This window comes from Thunnus thynnus, chromosome 4 (assembly GCF_963924715.1).
Source record: "Thunnus thynnus chromosome 4, fThuThy2.1, whole genome shotgun sequence".
Taxonomy (NCBI): domain Eukaryota; kingdom Metazoa; phylum Chordata; class Actinopteri; order Scombriformes; family Scombridae; genus Thunnus; species Thunnus thynnus.
Genome location: NC_089520.1, coordinates 19,187,075 through 19,208,774, shown reverse-complemented (window position 1 = coordinate 19,208,774; position 21,700 = coordinate 19,187,075). Strand labels below are relative to the sequence as shown.

Genomic DNA, 21,700 nt, shown 5'->3' with positions numbered 1-21,700 from the left:
GGATGTCCTCATTTTATCCACCTACTGAAAGGGTCTTTGAGTTTATTGCAGCAAACACAAATTTACTGTTAAGATATATAAGTAAATACAAGTACAACAGTGGAAGTTCTGAATCAAATATATTGACAGCTCAGATGTCACTATATATGTTCTGTTTTTTCATTTATTAAGAGAACAGAATTTACAACAGAGATACAGGGAGAAAAAACAGGATATAAGCTTTAAAATACAAACATTAACACAAGTAAAAATGAAAGAAAGGAAGAGAAGGATGCTATAAATGATGCTATGATGTTCAGTGGTTGAATTTAAATTTTTTAAAAATGAAATAAGTTTAAAAGTTTCTTCATACCTTTTACATCCAAGTCTAATTTATAGTCAATGTATTTTCAGCGGTTATCATCTTTGCATTATTTTAAAATACATTTCTTTTGACTTGTTTGTTTGACATATATTTTCAGATAACCTCATTAGGAAATGACGTATAATGCTTAGCGTTGTTATGTGCAGCTCGTAATGTGTTCCGACGAGGGACAAACGGTTTAGAACGCGGCAGATTTAATACATAACTGACACATTTTCACCTGAATTTCTTTGCATTTCTCGACTTCCTCGTGTGACAGTTTCTATCCAGTCTTTACCTTTGATTAGTCGGGAAATATTTCCATCCAATCTACACTGAATGTTCCGGCAGTTTCTTGTCAGTAAAACAATGTATAGTTAAGCTAGCCGACACCAGCATCGACCCCGAAGCCTATCAGCAATATTTCCCATCAGTGGCAAACCAGCAATGCAGAAGACATGACGATAAAGCAGACATCCTCGTCCTTTTGTCAGTGAACGTGACTTGCAATATCTACTCTGTGTCGGTATGTTTTCCTCTGGTGATGCATCCTTAATGCATCTTATGAACTGACATTTAGCTTGTAGAGCGACACGTCGAGCTAATGTTAGCTTTCCTGCAAATTTTGATGAAATCACATTGGCCATGCTCCTATTTTTTGCTCCTCAGTTCTACAATTTTTTTCATCCTGGAGGGGTCAACTTTCACTTAGTGTCAGCTGAGTACATATCTTGGGTTTTTCTGGATTCATACTGCACATCCATCACTGCACACCCATCTGTAGTCTTAAACTGTTAAAACAACCAAACTTAATGTTTTAGTGCTACGTTTCAAGACTGACCTTTACATGCACTGTGAGCAGGGACCAATGCAAGTAGCCTATATGCTGGGATGCAGATAGTGTGTGACACTTAATATGCCAAGCACAAATCAAAGAATTGAAGAATCAAAAGTGTGTTTTTTTTAATTCGTTTTTAATAAACCAAGAACTAGTTATATAGATTTAACCATGTGTTATTCATTAAGTAAATCTCTGACATCTAGGAAGCAAAGTTCCTCATATCTCAGCGATGCAGGTGGTGAGATGTTGATAGGAAAGATGGTTAAAACTATGAAGAAAGGGTTTTAAAAGCTGTCATTTTGCTTTTAGAAACCAAAGATTGTGAACACAGAGCCATAGGTTGAACCATGGGGGATGTCAGCTTTTACATACACTGTCAAACAAATATTGTATGAATGGGTCCTTATGATTGTTTCTCAGATAATGCACTGTCTGCCGCTTTTCCCAGATCGTTCATCTTGACAAAATGAATTTCTTGCGTAATCGTCTTGTTGTCCTGGGCCTGGTGTTGTTGGCCACGTTGCTGCTGTACCTGCTGCTGCCGTCCATTCGCCAGGGCAGCATGGAGCCGTCCCTTGAAGCGCAAAGAATGGGTCTAATGGCCACCCCTCCTCCTCCAATTCCAACCATCAACGTGTCCATTCGCACTGGACAGCTACCCGGGGACCCTCCGCTGTTTTTCCGAGAAGCTTTACCTGTAGATGGAGCTGGACGACAGATATTGCCCAGGTGAGACGACACATGCAGAGGCCTACTTAAAATATTTAATAAGTTTGACATGCCTGCAAACACAGTGAGTGCTGCTGCTAACCTACAGCTGTAACACGTCATGTTTGTCTGGTCTGTGCTAGTTATAAAAGCTCGAGAAATGTTAAGAAGTCACAAGAAAACAAAATGATTTCTCTGTGCAGGCTGCAAGTGGTCCTTCTGCATGGCCAGGCCTTCACATCCAAAACCTGGGAAGAACTCGGTACGATGGCCCTGCTGGCAACTAATGGATATCAGGCCTTAGCGATGGACCTGCCAGGTAGAGTTTAAGCCTTATTGCACATGATCAGCACTAATTATAGTGACAGTAATTATCACTTAAACCTTATTTTATATGATATGTATTATGTGGTACACTGATAAATTAAGTGAACATTTAGAAAGTGGCTTTACCCAGAACTGAATTTAAATACAAACTCTGAGTTTGTACAGTGTAAAACATGTGACAGCTCAAGGAAAATTAACAGATCAGGAGATTAACACTCTCAGTTTGAAATAAACAACACCAGGCCACTGCAGATCTTTCATACAAAGAATGTTATTTATTTATTTATTTTTCGACATTATGTTCATTTAGCAGGCTTGGCTTTCATGGGATGACAGTGCACTCTTGTGGTTGAATATCAGAAAATGTTTTTACCTGCTTTAATCTGAATGTAGTCTTTTTTTTTTTTACAAAGGTGGGGATTGAAGACTGCACATGGGATGCTAATTTCCCATCACTGAGATTAGAATTGAACAGTTTATGTATTCTTAAATTTGTTAATATAAAAACACTGACATTAATGATAATTATCACAGCGTGAGGTGTATATTGTGAGTTTGCAGTGTTCAGACCTTTTCGCCTGTTGAGTTGCTACGTATGTCATGCTTTTGGTACTTGTAGCATTTTTTTTACCTGCTGCACAAGCCTTAAATTTTGGATGACATAAGTAGCACAGTTAGTAAATCCAGTTCGGGGACCTCAGGTAATTCCCAGCCAGAATAAGAGAAAACACCTGAGTTGGTGAGCAGGGCTTTTGAATCAAATTTATAAGAAAAAACTGTGTAAAATTTGACTGTGTTCAAATACTTTAAAATCCTTCTGTATATATGTTTAACAGTGATGTGAATGGCAGCACCCACATTTTCTTATTATATTTATTTAAAAATAACTATATCTTTTCTTCCGCAAATTCTTCTTCTTCTTCTTGGAGGTTATGGAAAATCACCGGACTCAGATGCTCTGAAAACTGATCAGAATCGGGTGGACTTGCTTTCGAGGTTCATGGAATCCTTGGGTGTCAGGGCGGCTGTGCTTCTGAGCCCCTCCATGAGTGGACATTACTCCATCCCCTTCCTCATGAAGAACAGCGCTCAGCTGCACGGCTTCATTCCCATAGCACCTGTTGGTACCCGAAGTTACACTCCTCAACAGTACCAAAATATTCAGGTGAGGGAAGTATAGATTGTGCTGATGAGACTGTTATGATCAATATATCCAAATATAAACTACAGATACAATGTAATTGTGCTATTAGATGTGTGATAGATGAGTAAATAAACATCACTTGTATTTCTCATGACATTAAGGTCATGAGATGGGTTTCCTTTTTCGGCTGAACTGTTCCTTTAATATAGAATACATACAAGGTAGGTACGACCTGAGTAACCCACTAGGAGGCCCTAGTGGGATATTTCCCTCCGTTTCTAGGCTTTATGCTAAGCTAACCGATTGCTGGCTGTGGCATCATGTTGATCGTACAGACAAGGGAGCGGTATCGACCTATTTACACTGTTTCTCTTTTTGACTTCTCACTCTGGTTTTGTTCCTAGACTCCCACTCTGATAGTCTTCGGGGCCCTTGACACAAATCTGGGTGCTCAATCCCATAAGAACCTCATGCAACTTCCACATCACTCCGTGCTAAAGTTGGAGGGGGCTCGTCATGCCTGCTACATGGACAAACCCAGAGAATTTCACCAAGGACTGATCGACTTCCTCAGCGAACTGAAGTGAGATGTGTAGCGGAGGAAGAGAAGATAGACAAGAGAAAAGAGAAAGAGGAACACAAGTCCTCTAATAAATGGTTCAGTGTGGTGACAATTTTGCTAAAAAATAAATGACCATTATTCTCATACCTGAAGCAAAGAACGCAAGCTTGAGAAAAAGGTTTTAATAAATTGAAAATGGCATGTAAAATCTTGTAGTAACAGTTCACAATACAGTATTTCAGATGTTTCCTAAATTAAAAATGTATCATTATTTTTTCAGTTTCCATTGTGTCACCCGAACATTTGAGACTAGTTCAGTTCAGCCTGTTGTAAAAATAGCCTCAGACTTGTATAGTGGTATGTTTTGTTTCATGTGTTTCATGTCTCTGTTTGCATGTAAAAACATGGAATGTGTTTGCTTCACTGTTGCCATTTTTGTAGGTGACATGTAGGTTTACTGTAAATATGCAAATGTAACAGGTGCCTGTGTTTGAATAGTTTCTGCTCGCTTCACATTTGACAGATTTGTATATTAAGATCTGGTAACCACTCCAGCTTCCATAAAGATATGCTGTACTCAACACAAGCAAGCAAAATGAATGCACACTGTAATAAAAGAAAATGTTTAAAAGGAACATTTAAAATGATCACAAAAAAAGTCCACATTTATTTATATAATGATGATGAATTGATATGTAATATATTTGCAATAAGTTTGGACAATCATGCAAAAAAAAGAAAATCTCAAAATGACGTGCATAGCTTACAATAAAAACAGGAATTGTGTGTTTTGTATGTTTCAGTTGATAAATGCCACACTGGAAACTGTAGGTTAGTTAGATATATTTATTATATTATTATATTATATTATTTATGCTGTTTGGAAGTTATTATACTGCCGATTCAGTTCATTTTGTGAGTTACAGCTTCCACCTTTTACACATTACATCAGCTATAACTCATTTTTTCTGAGTATAAATACATTTACTCAGTACAGTTTTGAGATACTTGAGTATTTGCATTTTAAGATACTTTATATTCCTAATCCACAACATTTCAGAGGCAAACATTTAAATTATTTATTCATTTATTCATTTACATTTATCTGGCTATTACTTTCCATAGTTACCAGTTACTTTTCAGATTAAAATTTACATAGAAAAATGTGATCAACAAATAAAACATTGTTATAAATACATCAAACTATCCAAGAGTATATAAAGTAGTGAAAATTAGCTCCACCTTTAGCAGCCTCATAACATAACAAGTAAATGAAAATTATATAACACCACTGAAAGGGGCCAATCTAGACCAGTAGTTTTACTTTTGATACTTTCATGTTTTCCAAATAATACTTTTATTAAGTATTTTAAGTGATATTTTGGAAACATATTTTACTTGTCATGGATTACTTTTACATTGTGGCATTGCTACTGATTAATTTATAAGCATAAGTAGAAGATTAAGAGCAAATGTTTACTTCTTACACTACTCAGGTTGCAAGTGTAAAGCTTAAATTCCCCTAAAATAATTTTTTTATCACAGCACTTTTGACTTTTGTGGTTAATACAAGAATTACATTATGGAGACAACAAACATGGCACATAAACAACATTGCATGTCAGATGGTTGAAGATATCTGATAAACCTTTTTCAGTTTTAGAGATTAATTCTTTTTTATGCATATAGCCCATATGATGAAATTCAATATGTTTACTTTCAATGGGACCCTATTTGTAGTTTTCTAGGTCACGCACATTATGTAACCCCTGTATTTTCATTAAATAATATAATGTTGATTCCTCAAATTAGTTGGTTGGTTAGTTAGTTATTTATTTAAAGATCATTTATTTAAAGATCCCCTCCAGGCATGTTTTAAGATGTATATAAAATACTCTGAATAATAATCTGTCAAGATCAATTATCTTGTTAAAATTCTTAAAATTACATTGCTTCCTTCTCTCTCATTAAAAATCCAGAATCTATGAACACGTATATATATTTAATGAAAGGGAGTGTTGATAATGAAGGTGATTTCTGCTCATCCGAGAAATAATTTGAATTCCACAGAGTAACTTTCTTCAAATAGTTATTATCATCGGCCTGTTTCAATCATTGTCACAGAGCACTGATAAGGCAATGATATGACAAAGAAAGGAGTGGCGTGAGTCCACTTTATATAGGCTTCGAGTCAACATCTGTTTCTTCACTCAACTCTCCATACATTAATTTGACATAGAGTCCAAACACATATGGTTCCTATAAACTATTTCAACACAGTTCTAGACATTCTGGCGCTGAACCCGTCAAGACATGTCAGTTTCTAAGAAGTGTTGTTCTCTGTTCCAAGAAACTCAGAAACCTTGTGACCCCCAGGCCTCTTTCTTAACAGTCAACATCTGTGTCAGATATCAGATAGTTGAGAGGACACTGAATATAAACTGGACATACATGATTGTAAAAATATACTATATCATTTAATTTGAGAGGTTTATTTGCTGGACACACGAGGTCTCCTACTTGACTGTAAAGTTCATTTTCAGTGTTTGTGCACTGGAGGTTTCAAGTTTCCACATCACACTTGTGTAAGTTGAATATTGGATCAGGATAGGCTCCAAACTAGTTGTGATGTCACAAATCCTGTTCATAGGCCCGCCCCTTAAAGGACCAGTGCGTAAGCTTTAGTGGCATCTAGTGGTGAGGTTGAAGATTGCAACCAAATAAATACACCTCCCCTCACCCTTCCCTTCCAAGCATATAGGAGAACCTACGGTGGGTGCAAAACTCACAAAAAACTCAAAAGGCCCTCACTAGAGCCAGTGTTTGGTTTATCCGTTCTGGGCTACTGGTGGTGCAACATGGTGGCCTCCTTGGAGAAGGACCCACTTCCTATCTGTAAAGGGCTCATTTTAAGGTAACAAAAACACGATTCTTAGACCCTGTTTACACTTGGTTTTAAAATGTGTCTTGGGCGATCACATCACAAATGGACAGCACTAAATACAAGTGTAAATGACCACAAAGACACATTGTGATCTGATCACTCAAACCACTTGCCAAGTTGGTCTGTATCTTTTGTAGTGTAAATGCTAATGCATCTCTATGCGTCCCTGACAAGGATGTAACAGGTAAATCAATGCAGGACGTGGTGGTTGTTTTGGTGACAGCATTCCAACACCAAATGACTTTTTCCTGCCAATTTCAACAGTTGGAATAGCCCGTACATGTATATTAGTTCTTGAAACATTTTTGTTTTCCTATCTAGCCTGTACGAAACAAATCTGGCATTTGTCTGGCAACAGACTGACTGTGAGCGGGGCACTTTGACCTTCTAGCGGAAGTGATCGAGGCAGTAATGAAATCTGAACAAAAGTGGTCAGCTGGACACCTTGGAGACACATGATAGACACAGGTGTGAACGACGATGTGTCTCGGCTGTCCACTTGTGTTCGGATCACCAAAACACGTTTTAAAACCAAGTTTAAACATCCTCATATTTTCAGGTGATTATACACAAATTAAAACATACTCAAGAATTTATTTTTTTTCTGCCAAGTCAAGTAGATGCCACTAAATTCTACACACTGGTCCTTTAAAATCTGTTTTCAATGAGCTCAGAGAAAACAACCTTCTCGTGTCAAACTGCACATGCATCATTCTGCACAGTGAAGCTCAAACATTCAACTGTAGGAACAAGAAGAAAAACATATTTTGAGCGAAGGGGGCCTTTAAGGTTTTTCAGAAAAATCGTCTCATTCAGGATCCAGGACTTTCATTTTGAAGAGCACGAACATGCGCAGTCAGCAGCAGTCAGCTGACACACTCTCACACTCACACACAGACAGAGAGAGAGTGAGAGTCTGCTTTACCTGACGACAAGTTCACTGGCCGGGGTGAGTACTGTGAATTACAACTGTCACTGATAAAAAAAATTAAAAAGGCTGTAATAATTAGAGGTTGTTCGCTGTCATGTGATCACTGCTCACTGCCTCTAGTCGTACTAACACGCCGCTAAGACGCAGATAGATTCAGCCACAGCGAGAGAGAGATCAATAAGTGAACTTAAACAGGGCTAGCTAGCTGCTTTAGCATAAACTAGTCCTGCGGCAGTTGTCCGTTAAAAACAGGTAACGGCAACTAACGTTAACGTGTTTCAGGCTGCTGGCCTAACGGCTAGCGTCATAGTAGCAGTACGTGATCTGCTCTTTGCGTTTAAATTAAACATTACCAGACAGAAGACGCAATGGAAAGCTATTTTCAATCACTGACTGGCCCTGCTGTGTTACCTACTGTGCAGTATATCGTGCGTATTTTAATATTGTGACCATATCTGTCCTCAGAGAACTGAATACATCGTGTCATGCTGCCTGACAAAGATGGTCCAGGTGTTGGAGGTGGACAGAGCTTTGCTGCGGGAGAGGACCCCTCTGTGAGTCTGTTCAGAGAGTACCTCCGTCTCAAAACTGTCCACCCAGAGCCCGACTATGGTGAGACTCTTTTATTCATTGGATCCAAGCCATACTCACTGGAAATGTGTTAGTTAGTGTCTCATTCATCTTTGAGGGGGTCAAAATCAAAACAGAAGTTGTATCCACCTGGATGAGGGGCAAATGCAAACATATTTTATGTCCCCCTCCAGTATACACAATATATAGTATTTTCATGTTGCTGTTACTTCACTTTAATTATTTTTACTGAACTAAAATGCAGTCGCACAATCTAGCTTGACAAAATCAATTTGTCTGTATCACATGTATCATCCTATCATTTATCAAAGTTCATTTCTTATCAGTGCCAGCTGGCTTTGAAGTTCACTCTAGTTATGTGAGAAACCTGGTGTGGAAAAGAAAGCTAAGTTCATAAGCAAGATATTTAAAATTCAAGAGGTTTTATTGTCACATGCAGGAAGGAGCTTTCAATTCAGCAGTCAAACCTTATTTTTGATCTTTAAAACTTTGAATCCTGACCAGAAAAATGAGATTCTTTGCTGAAAGGCTGGTTTTACTCTTCATGAAAGGGTACATCAGAGGACTTCAGACATTTAGGTTGATTCAGGTTTCTGTCCAGGATGCCCATGTTTATTTTGAGGTGTGCCAGTCACGAATTGGGAAGAGATCTTGCAGTAGATCTATGGGAACACTGGAGGGACTACATCTCCCAGTTGGCCTGTGAGAATCTGCAATACCTTCATGGTGAGAGCCAAGGAAAGTAGTTTGGTCTGGGACCTTTGGACTTCTCTTCTCACCTTTTTGCTTCCACACACTCACCTAAATAAGTAGCTGGAAAATTAATACATGATAAGAGACGGCTCAACATTCTGTCTCGGTTTTCTGTGACCTTACTGAAGTCCAACAGTACCACCACAACTAATATGACTATCTAGTGTTGCCAATTTTTTTACGCAATGATTAATATTTAAACGCACTGTTCTGTTATCTGTTAATTCATTTATAGATGCTGCTCTTAGGTTCCTGGACAGAATGGCAGAGGAGCTCGGGCTACCCATAAAAAAGATTGAGGTGTGTGTTAATGATGGTAATTTAATCCATGTTGCAAACATTTGTGTACATGCTGTAAGTTCAATACAGAAACTAATGAACAGTGGGGTATAATTAAAGAATTACAATACCAGTACCAATGCCAGTACCCTTAAAATGATACCGATACTGATAAAGTACTTCATTTGATAGCCATCATGTAAATGGAAGTATTCAGTTGTGTAAAATGCCACCACTCCTCCCCATCCAATGATTTTTACACAAATACATTTTGAAAGTGTTCAAATTATTGAAATATTTGTTAAATTACTTTACAAAACTGTACAATGACGTATTATCACCACAGACTGTATGGGTTGTAGCTGCTCTGGTAGTGGGCCAGTCACACGTCGCATTAAATCAAAGAATGCTTTCTGTGATTGGCTGCGAGCAAAACCACACAAATAATTACTTTTTTCTAGATCTGGGTACAAAAAGGATTGAATGCAGGTATCGTTTGACTGGAGAAGTTTTGATGCTACTTGGTACTCGGTTATTTTGGCCGATACCTTTTAAAAAGGTATTGATTACCGATATCCAGCCCTACAGTGGGCCTTATCTGTTGTTCCCTCTGCCTTTAGGTTTGTCCAGGCAGAGTCGTGTCAATCATGACATGGGAGGGGACGAACCCGACCTTGAAATCCATCTTATTGAATTCCCACACAGATGTTGTCCCTGTCTTCCAGGTATAATGTCCATCTCTGTTTACGGTGTTACAATCCTGTCATTACCTGTTACAAACATGAAAAAAATAGATTTGATATCAATCTCTTCTCCAGGAACATTGGAAATACGATGCTTTCAGTGCTTACAAAGATGCAGAGGGCAACATTTATGCCCGGGGAACACAGGACATGAAATGTGTAACTATACAGTGGGTATAAACTGCCTTGATAACTTGTCTTATTAAACAGGATTTGTGCTCTAGTGTTGTTGTGATCTTCACTTTTAATTATGTTCTATGAGAAACACCTGTAACACCCACGCATCCAACCTGCATACTGTCACTTCAGACTATCTCTTCTTTTATTTCTGTCACAACTCTGCCGTTTCTACATTTGTTCTCTGTAGGTACATCCAGGCAATCAGAAGACTGAAGGCAGAAGGACGGAAATTGTTGCGCACTGTGCACTTAATGTTTGTTCCTGGTAAGATATTTGATTGCCTCCCGTCTCTATTTTTAGTTTGTTCTTAAATCTTGGACCACCTACACCAGTGTTTTCACTTATTGTACCTGATTAGACCTCTCCTCCAGTGTTGGCATGTTCAGACAGATGGACACCGTCCTCACTCTCTTGGAAGCTTATGTTGATTTTTTTTTTACACCTATTAGGTTGAGACAAATTAGACCTTTTTATCATTGGGTGCACTCCAAAACCAGACCAAAACGGAGCCGGTTTGAGCTGGGTGAGCATAGTTTTCGCTGCGTTTCAATTAGGCACACACAACAGCACATGCGGCTCCATCCGATACCAAAATACCAACAGTACTGAAAACAAAACAGACTAATAAATACATATTTCATATGGCTTGTCATAGGTTAATCTGAATGGAAAAGGTGCTGTACTATCTCCTCGAATGCATTGAAGCTGAAGATGCTGCTGTTTCATTATTATTTGATAGAGAATCAGCGTCATACCTGCTGTCTCATATGCCGCCTTCACTCCCTTTAAGCAAATTTCCTGCCCTTGACACTATGTAAGAAGTGGCATATCAGCATGGTCGAGAGGAGAACAGTAATTTCTATTGATACATTGAGTTTGGTGACTTCACAACGGCACTACCTGAGGTCTAATCAGCCAGAATGATTGAAAACCTGTGTAGGCCTTAAATTAGAATTTAATGTGCTCTCTTAAACTACATACTTGCTTGGCAGCAGCTATACTGTATGCTTTATAGCTACAAACATTTTGGCAAAATAAAATATGACATTGATAAATATAAATGTAAATATTTCTTTTTAGATGAAGAAGTTGGAGGTCACAAGGGAATGGAAACATTTGTGACACATCCAGAGTTCCAAAAATTGAACATTGGCTTCGCTCTCGATGAAGGTAAATAAATAACTGTTTGTGAGCATTTTTTAAAAGTTAATGAATAAGGATCTGAACACAGAAGGTAACTCAGTCACTCAAGTCACTTATTAAGTTGAAACTGGGGTCAGTATTTGAGTTTATACCACGACCACAGAAGTATTCCCTTTCTGTTTAGTTTGCAGGTGTTTATTAAAATTGTACATCAAAGTCCTTCATGTATTCCAGCTAACAGTGTAATTTACACTCTTAATCAATGTGCAAGGTGAAGTGTATTAAACTGCAGGTTACCATAGCAACAGGACATTTGCTTCAAGCTACATAACCAGTCCCTGGTGAAACTAAGATAAATGGCTTCAAATAAACTTCAAGAAATCGATGATGATTGAAATCTATCCATGATGCTCTCCTAACTGAAATAAAGGTTTCAGGTGGGACCTCCACTTCATATTGTGGTAACCTTTGCCTCCATCTCATTCCCATATCAAGACACATCCACTTTCTTCTGGATTATAAATACAGACTAACGGGTCATGTTGTATGTATGTCTGAATAGGGTTAAAGTCATTCAAAGGTTATCATGTCACTGTTCCTGATTACCTTTTAATCATTGATTTTTAAGCCAAAGGTCATTATTTGTGCAGAAATCCTGATATGGTGTTTGAGTTGCTAAGCTTAATGCTAATCATCGACATTTGTCCTCTGCCTCTAAGTTTGTCTGTTTTATAGCTATATTTATGCAGAAGACTAATGTTAAAAGTTAAAAATGTGCTTTTTACATTATATCTGCATGTGCTCTGTAGGTCTGGCCAACCCTTCCGAGGCCTTCACTGTGTTTTATGGAGAGAGGAACCCCTGGTGTGAGTATGAAATGCATACAGTAAAAAGACTTTCACCATGTGATCAGATTCCAGCATTTTCTGGTTCCTGGTAGTTGTTTTGTAAAATCTTAAAGATGATAGAATTGATCTTGTAATCAAGCACAGTGGTGTCTTCTTTCCAGGGATTACAGTCCACTGCCCAGGAAGTCCAGGTCATGGGTCAAGGTTTGTGGAGAACACAGCTGCTGAGAAGCTGGTAAGCTTCATTGTCTTGTTACCAGTTAATAAATCTGTTTTAATCTTAAAGACCTGTTATAAGGACTAGAGGGTGTCAGTGACAACAGTTGTCTTTTCTCTTTCTTCCAGCGCCAAGTCATAAACTCTTTCCTGGGCTTCAGAGAGAAGGAGAAACACAGGTGAGCCTGGAAGAACGTTTACATTTTCATCTATTTTCTTTATGGCATGACTTCATTAATACACTACTTTTTTCTTTCTTTAAAATATTACTGCTTTATAAAAATAGTACTACTTTTGCTACTACTAACTTTTAATGAGCCTAATTCATGTGCAAAGATGAAGAATGTAAGCAGCCCTGTTGTAATAAGCTGCCACCTGTACTCAAGTACGTTTATCAATACAATGACACTAAAAATTAAGTGACACTCATGAAACAGGGATGTTATTATGCAGTTTGTGTAGTAATTGTTCGCAAGACATTTAGCAGATGTTCCACAAATACTTGAAAAGCGAAAGACTGCGTAAAATATCTTTTTAACATCTGGAATTTGAACTAGTTAGTCTCTTACAGGGGTACAGTACAGGGGTTTATCCAGTTATCTTACATGGTAACCCTTTATTTTACAGCTCTCTAATTTCTTTATAATTTGCTAGAAAGTTTCATCAAAATAAGTAAACTATAAATTCAACACATCTAACTAAAATACCAGTTTTGGAACATTCACTCATTCTTTTTCATTCATTCATTACGTAATTCTTTCAAGGAAACCTCCAAGGAAATTATTGGACCTGTAAAATACAGTGTTAATTTTATATCCCTCTTGTAAGAAATTTTATGAATTTGGCTGGCCCCTGCTTATTCAAAAGAAATGCCAAGTGGGTCACCAGCCATTATGTGCTGTGTTTGTGTCCCAGAGACATAAATTCATATGAATGGAAACAGTGCATTGATAATTAGTTCTTGGATAATTTTTTTTTTTTTTTTGATTTAGAGGTCGTGTTAGTTTTAAGTATTATTCTTGCAAAAATTGGACTTTAGATTTCAATATAATTTCATTGTAACTGCAGTAATTTCATTACTATAATGTTTGTGAATTTCAGGCTAAACACCAGTGAGTGTTTCACACTCGGTGATGTCACCACAGTAAATATGACCATGGTGAAGGGGGGCGTGGCCTACAATGTCATCCCAGCTGAAATGGACGTCAGCTTTGACCTAAGAATACCACCAACAGTAAATCTACAGGTGTGTAAATGTGTGTCTATATGTCTGTTATCTGCAGACTTTATGACTCAAGTTAACTCTACACTAACCTCTTAATTATTATTCTGGCAGGAGTTTGAACGACAGATCAAACAGTGGTGTAAGGAAGCAGGAGAAGACGTCACTTATGAATTTGCTCAGGTCAGTATACTTACACTCTACTGTATAACTGCTGTTGGTTTGTTCCTGTCGTCAAATGGATTAAATTCGCTGCCGTCCTTTGCAGAAACATATGAACCAGAATGTGACATCGACAGAGGAGAGTGATCCTTGGTGGAGCGCCTTCAGTGGAGCCTGCAAGGCGATGTGAGTACACTGTACATACTAATACATTATATTGTTTTCACTTTGTGTGTTTCATGTTAGATTCTAGATCCAGATGCAAATACAACATGCGTACGTGCCAGATGCTGCATAAAGCAGTTACAAATATCATTTTCTATTGACACTACAAAAGGAATTTAAAGCTATAATATATTGTGACAACTTTAACCCCAATTTTCACTCCAACTCCAATTCAACATGGGTGAAGGGAATTATTAGAACGAAGTTAATTTGTCTTTAATGAGTGTGTATCCATGTTCTCTTTAGAATTGCTGAGTAATTTTACCATCTGAACTGTCTGAAATGTACATCTGTTACAGTTGATAAACAATCGAAGACTCAGATTTCTCAAGAATAAAATTTATCCACTGTATTATTGGATAATGAAACACATTTTTTGTATCCTCTAATTTTGCTTACACAATCCTTTAAATAAATTTGCTCCATGAGTCTTCATACCTTAGTTGCAAATGTTCACACAGCTCCCACAATATTCTGTTCTTGTCTTTGTCTACCATGTCTACAATTACTCATCTCAGCACCTCTATAATAAAACCAATAATCTTTCTTTTTTTCATTTACTATGTGTTCCACTGGAAATATAGAGGACTTTTTGGTCAGGTCTGACATACAGTCGACTGCACTTTTTAGGATATATTTTGGAAATGTTTATTGAGATAGCTGTATGTGAAAAAACATAAAGGTACTGTCCTTGCATCATGTAAGATAAGTCTCATGTCATATATCTCCACTGTAGGAAAATGACTCTAGAAAAAGAGATATTTCCAGCCGCCACAGACAGTCGTTTTATTCGGGCGGTGAGTACGGGACGGGGACAATAATAACATACCCTCTGTGAAAGTTAATGCATCAATTTATCGTGACATTGTTGGGCAAAAGCTATTTCTCTGCTTCAGTTCTGTTTGTTTCACGACTCTAGGTGGGTATCCCCGCTATCGGCTTTTCCCCAATGAACCGGACACCAATCCTGCTGCACGATCACAACGAGTATCTGAACGAGCATGTCTTCCTGAAAGGCATCGACGTGTACGAGAGGCTAATCCCAACTTTGGCCAGCGTACCTGCCTTTCCTGATGAGGCTTAGACACGTCCTCTGTTTTTAATGCTCTCTCAAACATATTTCACTGATGATCTTAGACTTGAGAGAGATTACGGAGATAACCAAAGAATAATAATAATAATAATAATAATGTATATCATTAAGCCAAACTGAGCACTTAGCCTTTGGTATTATTGATTTTTTTTTTTTTATTAATTATTTTTATGATTCTCAGGATAAATGCACAGCAAACTTTGCATTACTCAGTACTGCAGCAGTTTAACAGCATACTGACTGTTTGTTAACATTGTTGATAGAGTGTGCCTGTGTGTATGCAGTCCTAAAATAATATCACCTATTGTGTAAACCACGTTTTCCATTAGTATGGAAAAAAAATCCATTTACAGTAACGTGGAGATGACTTTGATTTTTAAACTCTTTGATCAAACGTCATTTAATTACCACTTTTTAAATTTTGTTTGATTTTAAAAGTAGGTTTCCAGAGATAGAATTTTATTTAATAAACTGGAATTGAATAAATATGTTTGTCTTTCTGCCACACTGACATGAAATTAAAAAGACTTATGAATGAGAGGTGGGATTAGAGCTGTGTTCTGGAGGAAGATCTCTTGACTGCCTACAGCAACGAGCATTTAACCTCCAACCAACCATCTGCTTCAAGGACAGGATTTACTAAACTACATCATTAAAAAAAATCCAAACATCGGTTAAAACACTTAATCCATCAGTGCAGCCTTCAAATTATCAAACTGCATCTCAAAATTACATTCAAGTACAGTGTTTTGATGGGGAGTCCAGTCTACACACTGCAGTGAGTTTGAGCATTACTGTATGTACTGAATGCACTTTGTCTCAGCGGTTAAGAATGACACAGAATTAAAGCTAAAGCTCACACAAAATGTTTTTGCGGTTTAAATTTTATTTGACTTTCAAACTTATCATTTACAGAAAAGGTTGTTCAACAACATAAAATGTTATTAAGAATATTTATAAATATATTGTTGAGAGTATTTTTTGCATTCTTCAGCGTTCTCAAGGAAGCAAAGAGGATCAATGATGGATTCTCAAAATTTTACACAGACATTCATGCTCCCCAGAGGATGAATCCTAATGACTTTAATAGTCTCCTGACTTTCCTCTAACCAGGAAGTCAAAGTTTTCTCTTATCCTTTGAAATATCTCAACATCTACATAGATGAGGACATTGGTTTGACATTCATGGTTCTCAGAGGATGAACCCTGATGACTTCCCCTGACTCCAACTCTAGAGCCACCATGAGGTTATCAATTGTGGTTTTAAGTGAAATATCTCAACAATTACTAAATCGATTGCCATCAGATTTGACACAGACATCACAATGAATTAATATCACTTTGGTGATCCTATAACTTTTCATCTATCACCATCATCAGGTCAAAATTTAAACTTGTCCAGTACTTTGGTTTCTGACAAAATACCTGCAAAAATAATGGTATGAATATGTGTTTGTGTTTAGTGCTTATTAGCAAATGTTAGCATGCTAACATACTAAACAAAGATGGTGATTGTATTTATTTATTGATTGGGACAGTGTGCAGTTTAAACATAAAAGACGCACTGCACCAGAGTTAGCTCAAAGCTAATTTGCATCCGCAGTCCCCCACAATCAAAACATACAACAGCACAACAACAAACAGTACAAAGCAAAAAACACACAGAATACACCATACAAAATACAAAATACAAAGCTAAATCATGGTAAATATTACACCAGCTTGGCAGCAGCATGTTAACATTTCCATTGTGGGCATGTCAACACTGCTGTGCCTAAGAACAGCCTCATAAAGCTGCTAGCATGGCTGTAGACTCTTGTTGTCATATTTAATGCAGTCAAAAGACTAATATTTAGTTTTAATTAATTAAAACTGATACCTTCTATATTGTTCATACAGATAAACACAAACAACCACATTTAAAAAATTATTGTAATAAGATAAAGTAAGTGGTTTGATAGTCACTGCTCAGCTGGGCCAGCACATTTTGTGTTCTTACAGCAATCGCCTAAACAAGAGGTGACTCAACCTGCATTAAATGATGTAGATAGAATAGAAGAAGAATATTTGTTAACATGCATGTTGTGAAATGTAGGTGCAATAAGGGAAATTAGAAATTTTCTTTTGATTTGTAATGCTGTTTACTTGAGTTAAAGGTCGGTCTCATCTACAGTGCGGCTCCCTTTGGAGTTGTCATCCAATTAACAGTGTTAGGCTCTCCAAGGGGGACTGGCAGGAAGACTGTGCAGTCAGTAATTAGTCTTCTTTCTCCCCAGGACATGACAGCTGTATTAGCACATGGGGCCGTCAGGGAGACGACTAAAGCTGAACCCACATCCTTCCTCCCAGAGGGGGCAGAAATAGGTGCAGTCATCCTGTCGGGGTCAGCTGTTAAGCATCTGAACGCCTGGCTGCAGAAACACAGACTCTATTAAACCACTCACAAGTTCCACGTTCCTCTATTTGAGGAGAGACAGCACAAACATGTCCAATGTAAAAATGCAGCCAGTTCATTCTGTCTTGAGGCTAAAATTATATTTATATGCATGTTGTTTCTCTGGTAATGATTAGCTGCAAATGTGCAATTCCCTTTTCTCTCGCTCCCTTGACAGTTGCTCCCTCAGTCAGAGGTCAGGATCAGCGTCAATAACATGAGGCCTGGGTGAGATGGGGATTCAAGTCTCAGTCAAGGACACCTGAGTATAAGGCTTTACCGCATGGGGAGCTTTAACCTGACTCTGCTAGTCTCCCTATACACCCTGCTTTGTCTCATCAGGATTATTATTATGATATTCGCTAATGGCTGAGCTGGCCTATAGGGATGAAATGAGAGGGTGAGAAAAAGAGTTCATTCTTTACCCCACTGTGGAATAAAACATCACTATAAATAAAGAAAGAAAACAATCTTCACATCGCTGCTTGTAGAGCTGCTTCACATTGTGCATCTTCAACGTTCCAGTATTGAGTTTCAGTGCTCCTGTTTTCTAGCTGCTGGCAGAGAGCTGTTAATATTCACAGATGCTGCAGTGTATGAAGGAACATACATACTGTAAATTCTCCAGCTGAGTGCAATTTCTCTCTACTGTGCTCTCTTGCTGTGCAACTACAACTGTCCTCTGGTGGCAATTACAGCCAAACCCTGTTGTGATTGCCACAAGATTCTCATTCAAGTGGGAAATTGTTGATTTAAGTCCTACATGTATGTAGAACATGTACACTGTACTGTGGTCAATATATTTTGTTTTCCTGTTTGCTATTTTTCATGATCACATAGCTTAAAATATTCATTTTGAGTATCTGCAAATAATCTGAAAATGTAAAGCAGAAAAAATAATAATTGTTGGTGGTAGAGGTTTCTCATGTTTTTGCATTTGTAACACTACTTATCACATTTTGAAGATATTTCATCCTAAAAGGATCCATGAGAAAATTTCTCTGACTTGTCATGACTCCATTACTGTCTGTAAAAGGTTGACAGATGTGAGAGAAGCCCTTAAACTATTTATAATAAAATACATAAACTGAGAGGCTTCTATAGTTAAAGTGATTGAAAAAGTATCAAAACTACCCTCAGTAGTTCATCAAATACATTTAATTCTTGTGTCTAAACACTATTTTCTTGCTCGTGTTTCAATCCTTAACTCCTCAGTTTTCATATATATTCTGTCTTACTACAAATTTTATGACTTACTTCCCAACATTTCACAATTTCTTTTTTTATTTCTTTTTTTGTTGTTGCATATATAGACCATGTTGAAAACGCCTGGCAAATACAGTATGTGTTACATCATTGTGAGGTCTCACATATTCAGACTTAATTCTACGCTCTGTTAGTGCAGATACGATGTAGCAGCAAGATCATTGTGTCTGACTACCAGACACAAAACCATATATTTCTGTGATATTATAATAAACAACTGAACCGTAATCACAACTGCAATTTCTCTAACCTATATTCATGACACATACAGACTTGATATATTAGATACGTCCTTCTTATTATAATATAAGCAACAAAGAAAATGGGAAACAGACTTTTTTTCTCTCAGGTGTGCCTCTGCTATTATTGATGTTATTAGTTATGCCTCTGTTTTACAAGTAAACATGTCTGCTGTGAGAAAAGTCTATTGATTAAATGTGTGCCAGGACTGAAAAAGGTGGTGAGAAAATAAAAAGACCCATCTGAGAGTAAAATATACTAAATAATTATAATAATAATTGTAGGAACCATTTATATTTATTGTTGGCATGTCATATTATTTTGTTTAGATATATTTTGCAGTATTATTTTGGACACTTGGTGGCGGTCATTAGATGCACAGGGTTGTATATGTGGGGGGGCATAGGTGACAGGAAAAATTGCGATTACAAATATATTGTTATTTCATACAATGTTATTTATGAATCTTTTTTTAACTTAGATATTACTCATATAAATATTTTCTTTAAACACTTTGGGGCAAATTTATGATTTTGGGCTACATAAATAAAATTGACTTGACTATTTATGTATTTTACTACTTCACTACTACTTCCCTACCACTACTGCTACTTTTCTACTCTACTTTACAATCTCCTTAAATTATTTAACACAATCAATGTATTTGTATGTAATAGTGCAAAAATGGTCGTTGTGTCTGGTGTGCACTTCCCATCATCTGTTTAGTCAAGCTGCAGGATAAGAAATTCAGTAAAAGGTGATGCATATTTACTTATGTATTCACTTTTTTCAGCTATGGTCTAGTGTTATTTTTCACACCTGGAAGTCCATAATTTAGTGCTTTATAGGCTCTGGGGAGTACATGGTGGGATTAATCTGTAAGGAGGCATGCAAGGAAGAAAGTGCTGGTGGGCCCCTGATGACACCTCATCTACCACACTATGTATGTTCCATCTTGAATCCAAGTTCCTATTTAGTACAGTGTCCATATGAGACTATATTTATACTGTATGCCCAGAAACCCAGAGACCAACAAGTCCTCATATAAAAAACAATAAACTAGACTCAACACAAGGTCCCTTGAAAAGACAGGGCCAAAAGATAAGATACAATACTAACTGCCTTAGGCGATATAGACATTTTTTTTCCAGCAGATGTTGATGTGTCAAAGCAGAAAAGGCACAGGTGTAATGAATAACATTAACAGTGGCTGCATTCAGTGGTGTTCATGGTCCTGGTGTTGTACATGCTGGCTTACAAAAATGAACAAGAGACATTATTAATTCATTAATTAGTAACACCTGTGCTTATCTAGCTATGACAAGTCAAAATGTCTGCTGTGAAAAAAACCTATGGAAGCTCCCAAATCCGTACATATAGATTGTCATAGCATGCCCTTTTAGCAGTTAGTATACAATATATATATATATATATATATATATATTTACCATTAATACTAATATCAACTCTGTCTGGTTTGAGTATACTTTTGTCACATTTCCATGCTGAAAACACTACTTACTCAAAACCTGCTCAAATTAGTGTGTAGTATGGATTTGTATCTCAATTTTACTGTATAGGTGCAAATTACAATTTATGAAAACTGACAAACCCTTGACCAATCGTTGACCTTGACATACATGTACATGTCCATCTCATTAACATGTAAACAGTAGGAAAATTGGAAAATAGGAAATGCTGCAGTGGGGTAAATTGTGAATTGATGAATGTATGTATGTTATGTATGTTATCAACTGATCGGTGGCAAAAGACAACATAATTTATTTTTTTTATTTTTTTTTTACAACAAAATGGAGGTTTAAGTAAAAATATAATGCTTTGTATTTCTTTTTACCAAGGCTGAATTACCAACTGAGCAAAGTGGGAAAATGTCCCAGGGCCCCAAACCCCAGGGGCCCCAGAACCACTACACTGCATTAGTTATGGTAATTTAATTGATTGGCAATTTGCACCAATTAAGTACAAAATCAACTGTGGCAGCCCCTTCATTTTTAGATTTTTACCTCATGTTGTGGTCCTGTCTTACAGATGGCTCTTGTGTCAAATTTGTTTGAAAATCTGTGTTGTAGTTTATATTGTGCTTACATAGTGCATATTTCTAAATTTAGTTTATAAATGTTGCACAAGGGCCCCCCAACAGGTTAATTCAGCCATGCTTTTACATTAGGTTTTAATGATCTAACTATAACAACATTATTTATCTGTGTGTTTAGCTATATTTTGGAGTTATCTGATAACCTTTTACTACATTTTGTCAGCTTCAGGGGTCCATATCGGGGGATGAAACAGTAGTTTAAAGTCCCCCTCCACTCCAAAATATGTTTTTCTTCTTGTTCCTTCAGTTGAATGTTTGAGCTTCATTGTGCAGAATGATGTATGTGCCGAGTTTGACACTAGAAGGTTGTTTTCACATTCATCTGCTGAGAGGTGAAAGTTTCTCTGACTCACGGAAAATCTGATGGTAAGGGGCGGGCCTACAAGCAG

At 37.2% G+C, this 21,700-nt stretch overlaps 2 protein-coding genes across 4 annotated transcripts; both read left to right on the top strand.

Moving 5' to 3' along the window:
* The first annotated feature begins 513 nt into the window (after positions 1-513).
* abhd14a (abhydrolase domain containing 14A) lies at positions 514-4,711 on the top strand. The gene is made up of 5 exons (XM_067587229.1): positions 514-869; positions 1,633-1,913; positions 2,096-2,211; positions 3,149-3,384; positions 3,768-4,711. Exons 2-5 carry the CDS (start codon positions 1,651-1,653, stop codon positions 3,948-3,950), a joined length of 798 nt encoding a protein of 265 aa, XP_067443330.1. The 5' UTR covers positions 514-869; positions 1,633-1,650; the 3' UTR covers positions 3,951-4,711.
* Positions 4,712-7,665: 2,954 nt separating this feature from the next.
* On the top strand, positions 7,666-19,189 carry LOC137181489 (aminoacylase-1-like). Of its 3 annotated transcripts, none has more exons than XM_067587224.1 (15): positions 7,666-7,818; positions 8,266-8,412; positions 9,380-9,444; positions 10,044-10,148; positions 10,242-10,336; positions 10,534-10,610; positions 11,427-11,516; positions 12,299-12,355; positions 12,499-12,572; positions 12,683-12,732; positions 13,655-13,799; positions 13,890-13,958; positions 14,044-14,123; positions 14,899-14,959; positions 15,082-19,189. In XM_067587224.1, the coding sequence occupies exons 2-15, from the start codon at positions 8,286-8,288 to the stop codon at positions 15,244-15,246; spliced, it is 1,260 nt and encodes a 419-aa protein (XP_067443325.1). In that variant the 5' UTR covers positions 7,666-7,818; positions 8,266-8,285; the 3' UTR covers positions 15,247-19,189. The 3 variants fall into 3 exon arrangements, with proteins under 3 accessions (XP_067443325.1, XP_067443326.1, XP_067443327.1); XM_067587225.1 differs by lacking the exon at positions 7,666-7,818 and adding an exon at positions 7,917-8,052; XM_067587226.1 differs by lacking the exon at positions 7,666-7,818 and adding an exon at positions 8,993-9,117 and having other exon boundaries at positions 8,307-8,412.
* Positions 19,190-21,700: the final 2,511 nt, after the last annotated feature.

Coding starts and splice junctions, on each gene's coding strand:
- abhd14a (XM_067587229.1), top strand. CDS start 1,651: ATGAATTTCTTGCGTAATCGTCTTGTTGTCCTGGGCCTGGTGTTGTTG. Junction 2,212..3,148: donor CTTAGCGATGGACCTGCCAG/GTAGAGTTTAAG, acceptor TTCTTCTTGGAG/GTTATGGAAAATCACCGGAC. Junction 3,385..3,767: donor AACAGTACCAAAATATTCAG/GTGAGGGAAGTA, acceptor TTTTGTTCCTAG/ACTCCCACTCTGATAGTCTT.
- LOC137181489 (XM_067587224.1), top strand. CDS start 8,286: ATGCTGCCTGACAAAGATGGTCCAGGTGTTGGAGGTGGACAGAGCTTT. Junction 12,733..13,654: donor AGAGAGAAGGAGAAACACAG/GTGAGCCTGGAA, acceptor TGTGAATTTCAG/GCTAAACACCAGTGAGTGTT. Junction 13,800..13,889: donor CACCAACAGTAAATCTACAG/GTGTGTAAATGT, acceptor TTATTCTGGCAG/GAGTTTGAACGACAGATCAA.